At 57.2% G+C, this 15412-nt stretch overlaps 2 protein-coding genes across 4 annotated transcripts in view; one reads left to right on the top strand and one right to left on the bottom strand.

Annotated features, from left to right (window-relative positions):
- Nucleotides 1–1464, bottom strand: part of LOC135192726 (GON-4-like protein) — a 38016-nt gene extending 36552 nt beyond the window's left edge. The window contains exons 1-2 of one of the 2 annotated variants that reach the window (XM_064176053.1): nucleotides 1381–1451; nucleotides 547–940 (exon numbers count right to left, since the gene is read on the bottom strand). In XM_064176053.1, the coding sequence (XP_064032123.1) occupies nucleotides 547–928 (382 nt within the window). In that variant the 5' untranslated portion in view covers nucleotides 929–940; nucleotides 1381–1451. Of the gene's footprint in view, nucleotides 1–546 lie in introns of both variants that reach the window. The other variant, XM_064176054.1, reaches the window with a different exon arrangement.
- A 64-nt stretch (nucleotides 1465–1528) lies between these two features.
- On the top strand, nucleotides 1529–15219 carry SYT11 (synaptotagmin 11). Of its 2 annotated transcripts, none has more exons than XM_064176110.1 (4): nucleotides 1529–1715; nucleotides 7138–7961; nucleotides 9788–9911; nucleotides 11540–15219. In XM_064176110.1, the coding sequence occupies exons 1-4, from the start codon at nucleotides 1682–1684 to the stop codon at nucleotides 11848–11850; spliced, it is 1293 nt and encodes a 430-aa protein (XP_064032180.1). In that variant the 5' UTR covers nucleotides 1529–1681; the 3' UTR covers nucleotides 11851–15219. The 2 variants fall into 2 exon arrangements, with proteins under 2 accessions (XP_064032180.1, XP_064032181.1); XM_064176111.1 differs by having other exon boundaries at nucleotides 9788–9908.
- The last annotated feature ends 193 nt before the right edge of the window (nucleotides 15220–15412 follow it).

Here is a 15412-nt window from a genome sequence, read left to right on the forward strand (position 1 = left end):
CACAGCCTCAGCCAGCCTGGCCTCAAACACCTTCAGCCATGGGGCCTCAAGCACCTCCCTGGGCAACCCCTGCCAGCCTCTCACCACTCTCCTGCTCAACAACTTCCTCCTCACCTCCAGCCTCACTCTCCCCACCTCCAGCTCTGCTCCATCCCCCCCAGTCCTGCCACTCCCTCACAGCCTCAAAAGTCCCTCCCCAGCTTTTTTGGAGCCCACTTCAGCTCCTGGCAGGCCACAAGAAGGTCCCCTGGGAGCCTCCTCTGCTCCAGCTGCAGCCTTCCATTCACTGCCCTAAGTTCCAAGGGAGTTAAAGCTCCGCCCGCGCCCAGCGGCTCCTGCTGCCCGGTGCAGGGTCCGCAGCCGCAGCTGGGCGAAGCCGAAGCGCCCCAAGCAGCTCTCTGTCCGCGAAGCTCTCCCTCAGCCACCGCCGGCGAAGCGCAGAGCTGGAGGGAGCGGAGGGCAGCGCCGCGGAGGGCAGCGCCGCGGAGGGCAGCGCCGCGGAGGGCAGAGCGCGCAGCACCGCCCGCGCCCGGACCCCGTCCTCACCTTCCGCCACCGCCTCGGGACTGCCGAGGCCCTCGGGGAGCTGAGCGGCAGCGCAGACATCCGTCGCGGCCGGCGGCTCTTGACTGCAGCCCGGAGCCACCCTACCGGGGGGCCGTTTCCCGCTTTTTACCGACGCTTCCACAGGGCCCCTCGACACTCCGGGGCCAGCCGAAAGCGGTCCGCCGGCTCGGGCTGCCGGCACGGTCTTGGCGGAGGAGCCGACGCCATCAGCAGCGCCCGGCGAAGAGGAACTGCCAGCGCCGGATCGTTCCCCTTCCTCCCCGGCGGCCCCGCCGCCGCGCTCCCGCGGGCTCTGCGACCCCGGCCCCGCCACCGCCGCTCTCCTTTTCTTACAGGGCAGCATCTTCAGCGAGAGCGACATACCGGCGCCCACCTGCAAGACAGGGAAGCGGCTGGCCACGGGGCACGGCCGCCCGGGCCCCGCCGCCTCGTCCCGTCCCGTCCCGTCCCGCTCGCTCCGGACGGAAGCGGAAGCGTCCCGGGCCCCGCGCACGCGCGGCGCCGCCGCCGCCCTGCCGGTCCGGTCCGGTGCGAGCCTGCGCCATGTTGGCGGCGCCGGCCCCGCCGTGACGAGTGGCGGCGAACGCCTCCGCCGCCATCTTGCTGGGCGCCGCCGCCGCCGCCGCCGGGCGCCACGCCCGCGGCTGCCTCCCCCCTCCCCACCGCCGCCTTGCAGGGTCTGCCCGTGGGACGGGGAGGGTTTGCCCGGTACTGCCGCCTGCGCTCCCCGCAACCTGCCGCCGGAGCCCGTCGGCTCCGGTGCCGTCCCCTCACGGCAGGAGCGAGGTCGTTAACCCCGTGAAACCCACGCACACGGCCCGCCGCCGCCCCGCTGCCGCCCGGCTCCTCGCCCGGGAGGCGCAGCCGCAGCCCCGACACTTGCCGAGTCACCGCCGTGCGGCTGCGGGGCGGGGTCGGCCGCCGGCTGGCGCGGGAGGGGCGGGCCGGGCACCGGGCGGGGCCGGGCCGGGCACCGGGCGGGGCCTGCGCCGCAGCGGGACCAGTCGGCAGCTCCTGCATCCCGGGCTGCGAGCATCCTCCGGGCGGGGGCCGGTACCGCGGCGTCTCCGTACCGGGCTCCGCATCCCGGCTGCCCCGGCCTCAGCTGTGGGCCATGGCGGAGATAACCAGCGTCCACCCCGGCTTCGGTGAGTGGGGTCGGGCCGCCCGGAGGGCCTCTTCCTCCGCCTCGGCGGCACCCGAGCAAGGCCCCGCGCGTCGCCGCGGGCCCCGCAGAGCCGATCCGCGCCGGCTTCGTCCCCTTCCGCCCCCGCCGACCGAGCGGCTGTTTTTTTCCCCCGGCAGCAGCCGACACCCACCGCTCGCCGCTTGCAGCTGGGGCGGTGCCAGTGCTCGCTCCCGGAGCGGGTCCGCGACCTGGCCCGGCAGAGCCGTGGGCTGGAGCGCCCGGGCCGGCGGGGAGCAGGTGCGCGGCCGTGCCGGGCGGCCCCCGCCGCATGACGTGATGTCTGTGCCGGGCTGCGCCGCGCCCCGGCCTTTGTTCGCGCCTCCCTGGGGGCCAGGGCGGCTGCGGCACCGGCACCGGCGACCCGACGAGGCGGGGCCTGACACGGCCGCCTGACAGCCGGGAGAGGGGGGCTGCGGGCGGCGGCGGAGGCGCGGGCCGCCAGGTGGGGGTGGGCGGCGGGCGGGGACGGCGGAGGCCTGCGGGCCGGGGATGCGGGGAGCCGGGGTGGCGGCCAGCGAGGGTCCCGCTGGCTGGCTCCCGGTGCAATCGGAATACAAGCCCGGAGCGGTCGCGAAGGGCTCAGCGGCGTTGGGGGAACCACAAACCCTGCTAAATCATCCGAGGCGAGGCGGCCCGGAGCAGGGTGCGCGGCTGCGGTCCGGACCGGCACGGCCCCGGCCCCGGCTCGGCTCCCGGGGCGCCGCTGAAATCGTTCTCCGGAGTCGGTTCTGGCCAGGTTTTAAGGTGGTTTTCTTTTGGGTGTGTAGGTCTGGGGCTGGCAGAGGCTGCTCCCCGTGCCCTGGGGGGGGCTGCCAGTTGGCTTCCTCTAGTCCCAGCTTGCTGCCCCTTGTCCCCCAGCGATTCTCTGACCTTCCCCTCCCACCGCAGGGCCCCAGAGTCCACGCAGGGTTACTGCCTTTGCCTTCGGCTCCGAAGTGCTCAGTGCCCATTCTCTCTGCCAAGTCATTTCGCTGAGGCTGGAGGCACCTGCGTGGCTTCTCCCAGCGGTGGAGTGCAAGAGCCACGTGCTGGCGTGGGGGGATTGGCACTGGAGGTGGAGAAGAAACCCTTGAGAGGGAGGGTGGGGAGAGCCTGGCACAGGTTGCCCAGGGAGGTTGTGGATTCCTCCTCCTTGAAGGTGTCCAAGGCCAGGTTGGATGAGACCTTGGAGGAAGCTGTGCTGAAGGGAGGTGTCCCTGGGCCATGGCAGGGGGTTGGATCTGGGTGATTTTTAAGGTCCTTTCCACCCTAACCCATTCCATGACTCTGTGATCATCCTTTAGCTGCTGGCCAGCATTAGCCTTGAGCTGCAATTAGCAAACCTCCATTTCAAGAGGAAGTTTTCCATGGTTTTCCATAATAATGCCATTAACCCCCTCTGAAGTTGGGTTTATTCCAGTTAGGAACAACTTAGTGTCCAAGACCAGGTTGGATGAGACCTTGGAGCAAGCTGGGCTGGAGGGAGGTGTCCCTGGGCCGTGGCAGGGGGTTGGATCTGGGTGATTTTTAAGGTCCTTTCCACCCCAACCCATTCTGTGATTCGTGAGAGTGAGGGTGGGGAGATCCTGGCACAGGTTGCCCAGGGAAGCTGTGGATTCCCCCTCCTTGAAGGTGTCCAGGGCCAGGTTGGATGAGACCTTGGAGCAAGCTGGGCTGGAGGGAAGTGTCCCTGGGCCATGGCAGGGGGTTGGATCTGGGTGATTTTTAAGGTCCTTTCCACCTCAACCCATTCTGTGACTCTGTGACCATCCTTTAGCTGCTGGCCAGCATTAGCCTTGAGCTGCAATTAGCAAACCTCCATTTCAAGAGGAAGTTTTCCATGGTTTTCCATAATAATGCCATTAACCCCCCCCAAGCTGGGTTTGTTCCAGTTAAACCTCAGCAGCACATCGCAGCAAAGGCCTCTTGTACAAAGCTGGAAGGAGAAAGCTCAGTTCTGCTCTCTGAGGGAGGAGAAAGCTCAGTTCTGCTCTCTCTGAGGGAGGAGAAAGCTCAGTTCTGCTCTCTGAGGGAGGAGAAAGCTCAGTTCTGCTCTCTCTGAGGGAGGAGAAAGGCCACGGTGCCATCTAGGGCAGACATTGGACAGAGCCAAATGCTTTGGGAGCTGCAAAAGCTCCACTATGGTTGGGGTGAGGCAGCTTTACATCCCTGTGTAGTTTCCAGCTGTAAGGAATTCTGGAGCTAGGTCTGGTGTATGTATGGAGTGATGATGTAATTAGGAATCTTCAGCCAGGAAAAGAGGTGTCAGGAGCAGCAGAGAGCAGGGAATGGTTGCTCCTGATGCAAGAAGAGGCATCCTATGAACCAAGGTGGGGCTCAACAATCATAGCATGCTCCAAGTTATTAATCACCTTCATTATCCTCAGCTCAAGAGGGACAGAGATAAACTGGAGAGAGCCCAAGGGAGGGCTACAAGGATGCTGAAGGCATTGGAGCACTGCCTGAGGAGAGGCTGAGGGACTTGGGGCTGCTTAGTCGAGGGAGAGAAGGCTGAGAGGGGATTTAATGTTTATAAATATCAGAGGGCTTGGGGGGTCTGGAAGGAAGGGACAGGGACAGGGACAGCCTCTGCCCACTCATGCCCTGGGACAGGACAAGGAGCAGTGGATGGAAGCTCCTACAGCACAGAAAGCTCCACCTCAACAGAACAAGGGGACACAGCCTCAAGCTGTGCCAGGGCAGGTTCAGGCTGGATGTGAGGAGGAAGTTGTGCCCAGAGAGAGTGATTGGCATTGGAATGGGCTGCCCAGGGAGGTGGTGGAGTGCCCATGGCTGGAGGTGTTCGAGAAAGGACTTAGTGCCATGGTGTGGTTGGTTGGACAGGGCTGGGTGCTAGGTTGGCCTGGATGAGCTTGGAGCTCTCTGCCAACCTGCTTCATTCTATGACTCTAAGGAGCAGTGAATGGAAACTGCAGCACAGGAAGTCCACCTCAACAGAACAAGGGGACACAGTCTCAAGCTGTGCCAGGGCAGGCTCAGGCTGGATGTTAAGGAGGAAGTTGTGCCCAGAGAGAGTGATTGGCATTGGAATGGGCTGCCCAGGGAGGTGGTGGAGTTGCCATGGCTGGAGGTGTTGAAGCCAAGCCTGGCTGGGGCACTGAGTGCCATGGCCTGGTTGGTTGGACAGGGCTGGGTGAGAGGTTGGCCTGGCTGAGCTTGGAGCTCTCTGCCAGCCTGCTTGGTTCTAGGATTCTGTGCACATGAGGAAGAACTTTGGTGTCAGGGTCCCAGAGCCCTGGCACAGGCTGCGCAGAGAGCTTGTGGAGTCCCCTCTGGAGACCTTCAGTCTCTCTCTGGATGTGTTCCTGTGTGACCTGCACTGCATTCTCTGCTCCTGCTCTGGCAGGGGGGGTTAGACTTGGTGACCTGTGGAGGTCCCTTCCAATTTAACATTCTCTGATCTTGGTGGACCTTGGCTGGAATTGCCTGAGGATGCCACTGGGAGCTCAGTGCTGCTGGTTTGGCTCTGTGTGGTGGTGAGATTCTCTGCTTGCTGACCACAACCAGCAGGTAAGTGGCACTGCTGCTGAACAGGAGTGCAGGAACACAGCTGACAGCAGCTGTGAAAAACCAGCAAATGATTCCTGCATCCAAGCAGAGGAATTTCTGTTGCTTTTGGATTTCCACTCCAGCTTTTGTGTATTCCATCGGTCCCAGATCAGCCCTAAAGGGGCTGGGACAAAACAATCAGTTCAGGCTAAAGTGCTTCCTGATACAAAAATGGCTTCTAAAGGCTAACTTCAGCCTTTTAAAGCAGAGTTGTGTAATGGTGCTGGAAAAGGACATTAAAAACCAGGAGTGCTCTCTGCAGATCCAGAGCCCACATTGCTGTGGAGATGCTGGGAGAGAAGGCAGTGAAGTCCTTAGCGTGTGAAGTGCAGGTCAGGCCTGCCTCAGGAGTGTCAAACCTTTTCCACATGGAAACCACAGGATCAGAGGATGTCAGGGGTTGGAAGGGACCTCCATAGGTCATCAAGTCCCAACCCCCTGCCAGAGCAGGAGCAGAGAATCTAGCTCAGGTGGCACAGGAACACATCAAGACAGGGCTTGAAAGTCTCCAGAGAAGGAAGCTCCACAACCTCTCCATCTATAAATTAAAGGAAGTAATCTTTTTATCCTGGGGTAGCTCTGGCACCAGGATCACAGCACAGCAGCAGCAAATGACAATGATGTCATTGACCTGGACCTGAGCAAGGCCTTTGGCACTGTCCCACACCACAGCCTGGTCTCTGAGCTGGTGACACATGGGTTTGATGGGTGGACCACTGGATGGATAGAGAAGTGGCTTGATGGCTGCACCCAAAGAGTGGCTGTCAATGGTCCATGGCCAAGTGCAGGCCAGGGACAAGCAGAGTCCCTCAAGGATCAGTCCTGGGACCAGTCTTGTTCCACACCTTTGTGGGTGCCATGGACAGAGGCATTGAGGGCAGCCTCAGCAAGTTTGCTGCCCACACCAAGCTGTGTGGGGAACAGCCAGGCTGGAGGGCAGGATCCATCCAGAGGGACCTGGACAAGCTGCAGAGGTGGGCACAAGCCAAGCTCAGGAGGTGCAACAAGACCAAGGGCAAGGTCCTGCAGCTGGGTGGAGGCAATGCCAAGCACCAATCCAGGCTGGGCAGTGCCAGGCTGCAGAGCAGCCCTGAGCAGAGGCACTTGGGGGTGCTGCTGGAGGAGAAGCTCAGCAGGAGCCAGCAGTGAGCACTGCAGCCCAGAGAGCAGCCAGAGCCTGGGCTGCAGCAGCAGCAGTGTGGCCAGCAGGGCCAGGGAGGGGATTCTGCCCCTCTGCTGAGACCCCACCTGGAGTCCTGCATCCAGCTCTGGAGCCCCTGGGACAAGAGGGATGTGGAGATGCTGGAGAGTGTCCAGAGAAGGGCCACAAGGATGCTGAGAGGCTGCAGCAGCTCTGCTGTGAGCACAGACTGAAAGAGTTGGGGCTGTGCAGGCTGCAGCAGAGGAGGCTCCCAGGGGACCTTCTTGTGGCCTGCCAGGACCTGAAGTGGGCTCCAAAAAAGCTGGGGAGGGACTTTTGAGGCTGTGAGGGAGTGGCAGGACTGGGGGGGATGGAGCAGAGCTGGAGGTGGGGAGAGTGAGGCTGGAGGTGAGGAGGAAGTTGTTGAGCAGGAGAGTGGTGAGAGCCTGGCAGGGGTTGCCCAGGGAGGGGGTTGAGGCCCCATGGCTGGAGGTGTTTGAGGCCAGGCTGGCTGAGGCTGTGGGCAGCCTGCTCTAGGGTAGGGTGTCCCTGGGCATGGCAGGGGTTGGCACTGGCTGATCCATGTGGTCTCTTCCAACCCTGACTGCTTCTATGATCCAGACCTCCCCTGCTGTCCTTGGCCCCCCACAAAGGCTCAGGCTGGCTCCTCACCTCCCTGTCTTCTCCACAGATGTCTCTCCAGTTGTGGCAGGCCTCATTGGTGCTACTGTCCTTGTGGTTTCCGTCTCGGTCACAGTCTTTGTGTGGACATGCTGTCACCAGCAGGCAGAGAAGAAGCACAAAACCCCTCCCTACAAATTCATCCACATGTTAAAGGGCATCAGCATCTACCCCGAGACCCTGAGCAACAAGAAGAAGATCCACCGCATCCGGAGAGACAAGAACGGCACCGCCAAGGAGCCCGGGAGGGGAAACCTCCTGGTGGATGCTGCAGAATCTGGCTTGATAGGCTCTGATAAGGCTCCAGATGGGCCAAACGCAGCCCCCCACGTCGACCAGCTCCCAATAAAGGTAGATTATGGAGATGAACTAAGTCCAGATCAAAGCCTGACTCCAGGAGGAAGCAAAACCTCCTCCCCGTCTTCGCCGGGGGACGACGTGCTGCTGGGCGAACTGACTTTCTCAGTGGACTACAACTTCCCTAAGAAAGCTCTGGTGGTTACTATCCAGGAGGCTCATGGGCTGCCAGTGATGGATGAGCACACCCAGAGCTCTGACCCTTACATCAAGATGACAATCCTGCCAGACAAGAGGCACCGGGTGAAGACTCGCGTCCTGCGCAAGACGCTGGAGCCTGTCTTCGACGAGACCTTCACCTTCTATGGCATCCCTTACAGCCAGCTCCAGGACCTGGTGCTCCACTTCCTCGTGCTCAGCTTTGATCGCTTCTCTCGAGATGATGTGATTGGAGAGGTCATGGTGCCCCTTGCTGGGGTGGATCCAAGCACTGGAAAGGTTCAGCTGACCAGGGAGATCCTCAAGAGGAACATACAGGTGAGTCGCTTCTGCTCCTTGCCCTCTGTTTGAGCTGGCAGCCTCTGGGCTCTAACAAGCAGCAGTGCTGCAGCTGCTCGCCCACGAAAGCCATTTGTGCACAGCTACCATGTGGCTGTTTTCCCCTTTTGGGCAGGTCTCTGCTGTGTGGTTGTGGTAGTTTGATGAGGCAGGGTCAGGATTTAGGCCTGGGAATGATGGATGTTAGAACTGAGGATGCCAAGGAGAAAAGCCAAGTCCCCATCTCTAAGTGAAAGCTGACAGCAGGACACCTCATCTGCAAGTGGGGGAGGGGAGGTGTCTGCTCTGACCATTTCAGACACCAACTCCATCTGAGCTGTTCCTGTAAGCTGGAAGTGAGAATACACCAACACAGTGGAGCCTGACCTGGCTGCTGTGGCTCAGGAGCAGATGTCTAAACCAGCTCAGATGAATCCCAGCCTAGATGGCTGCTGGCTGCTTTTTCACTTGAGAACAAAGTTTGTCTTGAGAGGGTTTTGTCAGGTGTAGGTAACCTGAGTCTCACTCCTGCTGCCTGGTGGTGTAGACTAGAAAGATCCATGGAAGATGCTCAGTGTTCAGGCAGCTCAGTGTTCAGGTAGCTCAGTGTTCAGGATGAGGTAGGACTTCAGAGCTTTATTCCCTTGCTTGGTTTAGTTTTGCTACCCAACTTCCAGGCTCAATAGAAGGAAAAAAAGTCATCTGGGCTCCCTCATTGCCTTCATGTGTTAGAAATGAAGATGGGACCTGTAAAATCCTGGTTTGCTTGAAAAGGTTTTGCCAGGAAGCATTCAACTTCTCTTCTTAGGAAGTTCTCTTAAGGAGGCTGTGTCAGTGACCCAGAAGAGGCAAAAAGGATCCCAACAGACCCAAAGTCCTGGGGGTTCCTTGGCTTCTCTTAGATTCTTGGGATGCTTTGCAGCAGGATGAAGCAAGTGGCTGGGTTAGGTTCTCTTGACAGCTTTCTTTTCTGTGCACTGCACACCCCAAGGCTTTCAGGTGGGGAGAGTTGGGGCTGTTCAGGTTTGAGAGGAGAAGGCTCCAGGGAAACCTTAGAGCAGCTTTCCAGTAGCTGAAAGGGCTCCAGGAGAGCTGAGGAGGGACTTCTGACACAGGCTGGGAGTGGCAGGACAAGCGACAGTGGCTTTGAGCTGGAAGAGGGGAGATGGAGACTGGAGATGAGGAAGAAATCCTTTAGAGTGAGGGTGGGGAGAGCCTGGCACAAGTTGCCCAGGGACATCATGGATGTCCCCTGCCTGCAGGTGTTCCAGGCCAGGCTGGATGAGGCCTTGAGCAGCCTGAGCTGGTGGAGCTGTCCCTGCCCATAGCAGGGGGTCGGAGCTGGATGATCTTGAAGGTCCCTTCCAACCCAACCCATTCTGTGATCATCTTTTATCTTCATCCAGTCCCTTTGCAGACTAAAGCAATGATGGAACTGTCAAAGCACATCTAAAGATCTGGAGGAGTTTGGCCTTTGAAGCTCTACCAAAAGTCAGTGAAATTTAAGCTCCTAACCCCCCCTCCCCCAGGAGCTTTGGGTATTGGATCTTGAGAGGCAGCCACAGCTGCTGTAGGCTTCCATTGTCCCCATGGACAGTACTCAAGGGTCAGCCTGCAGGGATGCTTTGTGCTCAGCAGGCCAAGGGGAGAACCTGTGCAGGCTCATTTTCCTCATGCCACTCAATCCTTCTCCTGCAGGCACTTGCAATGACCTAACTGTCCAGTTTTTAGGCATTTAGCACAGGGAAAGGCAATTCTAAGGAGCTCCACCAAGGGATGCTGAGACCATCTTGGCCTAATGACTTCTTTCTGCTTCTCTCCCACAGAAGTGCATCAGCAGAGGGGAGCTGCAGGTCTCCTTGTCCTACCAGCCCGTGGCACAGAGAATGACTGTGGTGGTGCTGAAAGCCAGGCACCTGCCCAAGATGGACATCACTGGCCTCTCAGGTAGAAGCTATTTTCTCCAGCTCTGAAGTGTAGAAGCCTCCCAGGCTCCCTCCCAGCTCTCAAAGCTCTCCTTTCTTGGCAGTTCTCCCCAGACTCTTCCCAAAGGCTCTGGAGCACTCTCAGTGTTCCAGCACTCTCCAACAGATGGTTGCACAAACAAGGCCAAACCCTCCCTGCTGTGAGAGTGCAGCCACAGCTTTCTGGCCTCACCTGGGGTGTTGAGCAGAGCAGAAGAGCTTCACTTTCCTTGTGGCCAGGCTCTGTGCTGCTCTCATTCATCATAGCAGCACTTTTCCCGTGGCATCAGGGCTGTTCCCTGGGTCTGCCTCAAACCCTGCCCCTAGAAGAGGAGGGACTCAGAATAGAGAGCAGTAAATTCATCAGGCAGGTGCAGATTGGTTTCTTCTCACATGTAGCAAGGGACAGGACAGGAGGAAGCAGCCTCCAGTTGTGCCAGGGGAGGTTCAGGTTGGAAAGGAGGAAAAATTTCCTCCCAGAAGGGGGTCCCAGGCTGCCCAGGGAGGTGGTGGAGCCATTCCCAAGGGTGTTTAAAAGCCACATGGATGTTGTGGGTTAGTGGCAGTGGTGGGATTGTGAGCTCCAGGTGAGTGGCTGGAGTGGATGATCTCAGAGGTCTCTTCCAGCCTCCCCAGTTCTGTGTTCCCATCACTGCAGTTTCCTTGTGTCTTGCTCCCCCAAGCCCCACGCAGGGCTGAACTTGCCTTGCTCACATCAGCTGCTTGCTTTGCTGCCAGGGACCGTGGCAGCAGCGTCCCCATCCCGGGGCAGCAGAGTCCCCATCCCGGGGCAGCAGCGTCCCCATCCCGAGGCAGCAGAGGCTCCATCCCGGGGCAGCAGCGTCCCCATCCCGGGGCAGCAGAGGCTCCATCCCGGGGCAGCAGAGGCTCCATCCCGGGGCAGCAGCGTCCCCATCCCGGGGCAGCAGCGTCCCCATCCCGGGGCAACAGCGGCTCCATCCCGGGGCAGCAGAGGCTCCATCCCGGGGCAGCAGAGGCTCCATCCCGGGGCAGCAGCGTCCCCATCCCGGGGCAGCAGCGGCTCCATCCCGAGGCAGCAGCGTCCCCATCCCGGGGCAGCAGCGTCCCCATCCCGGGGCAGCAGCGTCCCCATCCCGGGGCAGCAGCGGCTCCATCCCGAGGCAGCAGAGTCCCCATCCCGGGGCAGCAGCGTCCCCATCCCGGGGCAGCAGCGTCCCCATCCCGGGGCAGCAGAGTCCCCATCCCGGGGCAGCAGAGTCCCCATCCCGAGGCAGCAGAGTCCCCATCCCGAGGCAGCAGAGTCCCCATCCCGGGGCAGCAGAGTCCCCATCCCGAGGCAGCAGAGTCCCCATCCCGGGGCAGCAGAGTCCCCATCCCGAGGCAGCAGAGTCCCCATCCCGAGGCAGCAGAGGCTCCATCCCGGGGCAGCAGCGTCCCCATCCCGGGGCAGCAGCGTCCCCATCCCGGGGCAGCAGAGTCCCCATCCCGAGGCAGCTGGGCTCAAGGCACTGCCTGGAGCTGGTTGCAGCTCGGAGAACCAGCCCCTGCCCACCCCTGGCAGCAGCAGCAGCAGCAGCAGCAGCAGCAGCGTCTCTGGGCTGTGTTATTGCCTCTCTTCTCTCCCCCGGGCAGATCCCTACGTCAAGGTGAACGTTTACTACGGGAGGAAGCGAATCGCCAAGAAGAAGACTCACGTGAAGAAGTGCACTTTGAACCCTGTCTTCAACGAGTCCTTCATTTACGACATCCCTGCCGACCTCCTGCCGGACATCAGCATCGAATTCTTGGTGATCGACTTCGACCGCACCACCAAGAACGAAGTGGTGGGAAGGCTGATCCTGGGGGCTCACAGCGTCACGGCTGGGGGCGTGGAGCACTGGAGGGAGGTTTGTGACAACCCTAGGAAGCCAGTGGCCAAATGGCACAGCCTGAGCGAGTACTAGCAAGGGGTGTGGCAGCCAACAACCCGGCTCGTAGGACAGACTTAACCCTTGTTTTAGCTGTAGAACTAAACCTTTCGTAACGAAGCAGCAGCAGCAGCAGCAGCAAGCAGCTGATTTGGTTCTTAGTGATGTGATTTCCTTTGGGTTGTTTTCTCTTTTTTGTTTTTGCAGGGGCACTAAAAATTCTAAAGAGAGCATTAAATAAATCTTTAAAAAAAAAACACCAAAAAAAAGAGAAAAAAAGAGAAACCACAAAAAAAAAAGATCCCACAACTCTGTGTAAGATGTAACCAAACCTATTGCATGCCTACTCCAGACTGAACTTAGTGTAACTGCCACTACCGAGCCGCAGTTTCTCTCTGTCACTATGGAAGTTGTGTTTGTGCTGAGCTGTCGTTGCTGGTATTCACCAAAACTGGCCTCTCTTTATTAGGCTTCTCCCAAAGGTTTCTGAATTCTGCTGTTTAAACCTTGCCCTTTCTTTTTTTTGGGGGGGATTTGTTGTTTGAGTTGGTTGGGTTGTTTTTTTTTGGGGGGTGGTTTCTTTTGTTTCGCCTCATTTGAGGTTTCCACTTCTGTTCTCTGCTGGTTTGGGAGCTTTGGATGTGGGAGAGGTGGTTTAGGGTTCTGCACTGGCACAATAAAAGGGGAAGGGGGGGAAAAAAAAACCCCAACCCAACCTAAACCAGGGGGGCAGTGGCAACTTGCTTCAGAGAAGAGAATTCTCTTGTCAGGGACTGAAATCTTTGCTGTTGCAGTGAGCTTGTGGAGCTCTAAGGTCACAACCTCCCAAGATTTGCATCTGAAATGGAAGCAGTGAGGAGCAGGATCCTTTTGTCACATGGAAGTTATCACAGACTGCTAGGACTGGGGGAAACTCCACTCCAGTTCGTTCAGTTCATTTCCTCTTCTCTGTGCATCAAGGGCCCAAGACAGAATCATAGAATCAAACAGGTTGGAAGAGAAACCAGGTTCAAATCAAACAGGTTGGAAGAGAAAACAGGTTCAAATCAACCAGGTTCCAATCAACCAGGCTGGAAGAGAAATCAGGTTCCAATGAACCATGTTGGAAGAGAAATCAAGTTCCAATGAACCAGGTTGGAAGAGAAAACAGGTTCCAATCAGTCAGGTTGGAAAAGAAACCAGGTTCAAATCACCCAGGTTCCAATGAACCAGGCTGGAAAACAGGTTCAAACAGGTTGGAAGAGAAACCAGGTTTCAGTAAATCAGGTTGGAAGAGAAATCAGGTTCCAATCAGTCAGGCTGGAAGAGAAATCAGGTTCCAATGAACCAGGTTGGAAGAGGAAACAGGTTCCAATCAACCAGGTTGGAAGAGAAATCAGGTTCCAATCAACCAGGTTGGAAGGGATCTCAAGAGAAAACCAAACAATAAAGTGGCCCTTGCTCAGTAGGGAAACTCTTTGCTGATTCCTTTAACATTAAAGGTGAAATTGTAGATGTCTGAGCTGGCCCTAACAGGATCACTGCTCTGGGATAGGAAAAAAAGTCTTAGGGAGAGAGGTTTGAAGTGAGAAAATGACAAAGCTTCCCTTCAGTCAGCTTTCAGTCAGCTTATTTACATCATAGGTAATCCACAAAGGAGTAAATCCAGGGCAAGGCCTGGCCCTGGGAAATGTGTCAGGCTCCTCAGAGTTAGTTGTTAGGTTGTGAGTGACCTCTGAGCCAGGCTCACTTTGAACTGTCCAAGTGCTACTCCACAAGGTGACCTCTTAGCCCCTCAGGATGTTAACCCTGCAGAGCTTTGAACAGAAGTTCACAGTTCCACAGAGCCAAGTTTGGAAGGAGCTGCACCAAGGCTTGTGGTCCAGCCCAGGAGCCCCTAAACAGAGCTTCCTAGCAGGCAGCAGCATCCTGGCAGGTAACTCAATTTGGCTTCTTATTACATTCAGGCTAGGAAAGGGTAGAAGGATAATAATGAACAGCAGAGAATTGCTTGTGAGCATTGTTGGTAACTGAGCAGAAATACAACAGGCTGCAGAAATTCAATTTGCTGAACCCTGCACTGAAAGGATGAAGCAGAAGAGAGCTTGCAGAGAGGCATGCAGGAGAGCACAGCCTTTCACTGAGCTGCTTGCAGGCAGCCAGGGCTGCTCTCTCACCTGGGGAATGGAAACAGTTTGTTAAGAGCATTTCACTGCTGCAAGATTTGACTACTGAATTTTGACACCCCCCCCCTTGGAAGGAAAAAAAGCCCAAATAGCCCTTCCCAGCTCCCTGCTAATGAAAGCAGAATAAGGGAGCAAGTCTCAGTGGGTTCCCTCCCCAGCCACTGTGTAAAGCCACAGCTGCTGGTGTGAACAGGCAGCACTTTGTTAGTTGGCAGTGCTTTGGCATCTCTTCCCAAGAACTCCTGAAAGCCAAATTCCCTCCCTCCTAGCCAGTCAGTGATTGGAACTCCCTTCCAGGCAGGGTCTTTGTAGCAGCAGAAGTCAGGGTGAAGCTGAAGCTCCCTGGTCCTCAGCCTTGTATGGCAGACTAAGGCACCGACATGGCTCCTGCTGTGTCGATCCCGAGGAGGAGGATTTCTGCCTGAGGCTGGAGCAGATTTTATCTGTCTCTTAAATGCTTTCTAGCTCATGTTCTAGTAGTGGCTCACAGCCACCAGCCAGAGCATGAATGCCCCTTGGAAACTGGTGCAGCTCTGTTTCAACCCTAGGTTTGTTTTGCACTAAGCAGTTGTGTCGCTGAAGGTCAGCAACCCTCACACAGCTTTTCCTCAGAACAGGCTTTCCCAGCACCATTCCAAGCATCCAAACAGGACTTTGCTAACAACAAAACCAAGCTTCCCTCTTTCCCCCCCCCTCTCCCCCATCTCCTTGGGTGTGGAAAACTTGCTTGAGCCTAGGTAGACCTCCTGAAGATTTCTTTAGTTGCAAAGGAAAGCTGAAATTCTCGTCAAGGAAACATGCTCAGGGTAAATAGGCTTAAAGGCTGTTGGGCAGGTTAGGAGGAGCTCCTCCACTCTTCTGGAGCCCTAGGAAAAGTGAAAAGAGAAATAATAAAGTGCAGATATATATATTTTTTAAGTGTCCAATAGACAGTACAAAGTGACAGCAGACTCACCTTTAAAAACCTCCCAGGTGTGGTTTATTCTTTACCTTGTGTCTTCTATCGTAACATTAACCTTGGACAGTTACAACTTTGTGTAAAAATATAGAAAAGGAAATAAAAAATGAAGAAAAATCCAAGAGGAAAAAAAAAAAACATCAAACCAAGCAACCAACCAACCCTGACTCAACCTGTTGGAAGTGCATAATGCTGTAAGCTAACCTCCATGGTGTAATGCTACCTTGTATGTTGAATTTGTTAATGCACAGCGAGCGTGCAAATAAAAGTTAAATCACTTTAGCTGCTGCCTCTGCCCTCTCTGACCTCTGCAGGCATCACCTGGCCTGAAAGCTTCCAGCAGCTTCATTTCAGCTCTGGCAGCTCCTAAGGAAAGCAAAGAAGTGCTTTGCTGTGAGGGTGATGAGATCCTGGCACAGGTTGTGTAGGGAGGTGGTGGAAGCCACAGGAGGAGGCTCCAAGAAGACCTTATGGT

The sequence above is a fragment of the Pogoniulus pusillus genome, chromosome 43, assembly GCF_015220805.1.
Source record: "Pogoniulus pusillus isolate bPogPus1 chromosome 43, bPogPus1.pri, whole genome shotgun sequence".
NCBI classification, from domain to species: Eukaryota; Metazoa; Chordata; class Aves; order Piciformes; family Lybiidae; genus Pogoniulus; species Pogoniulus pusillus.

What these genes read in the sequence shown, in the direction of transcription:
- SYT11 (XM_064176110.1), top strand. Translation starts at nt 1,682, where the DNA reads ATGGCGGAGATAACCAGCGTCCACCCCGGCTTCG. An exon ending in CAGCGTCCACCCCGGCTTCG is followed by an intron (nt 1,716 to 7,137) that starts GTGAGTGGGGTC and finishes TCTTCTCCACAG; the next exon opens with ATGTCTCTCCAGTTGTGGCA. An exon ending in TCCTCAAGAGGAACATACAG is followed by an intron (nt 7,962 to 9,787) that starts GTGAGTCGCTTC and finishes TCTCTCCCACAG; the next exon opens with AAGTGCATCAGCAGAGGGGA.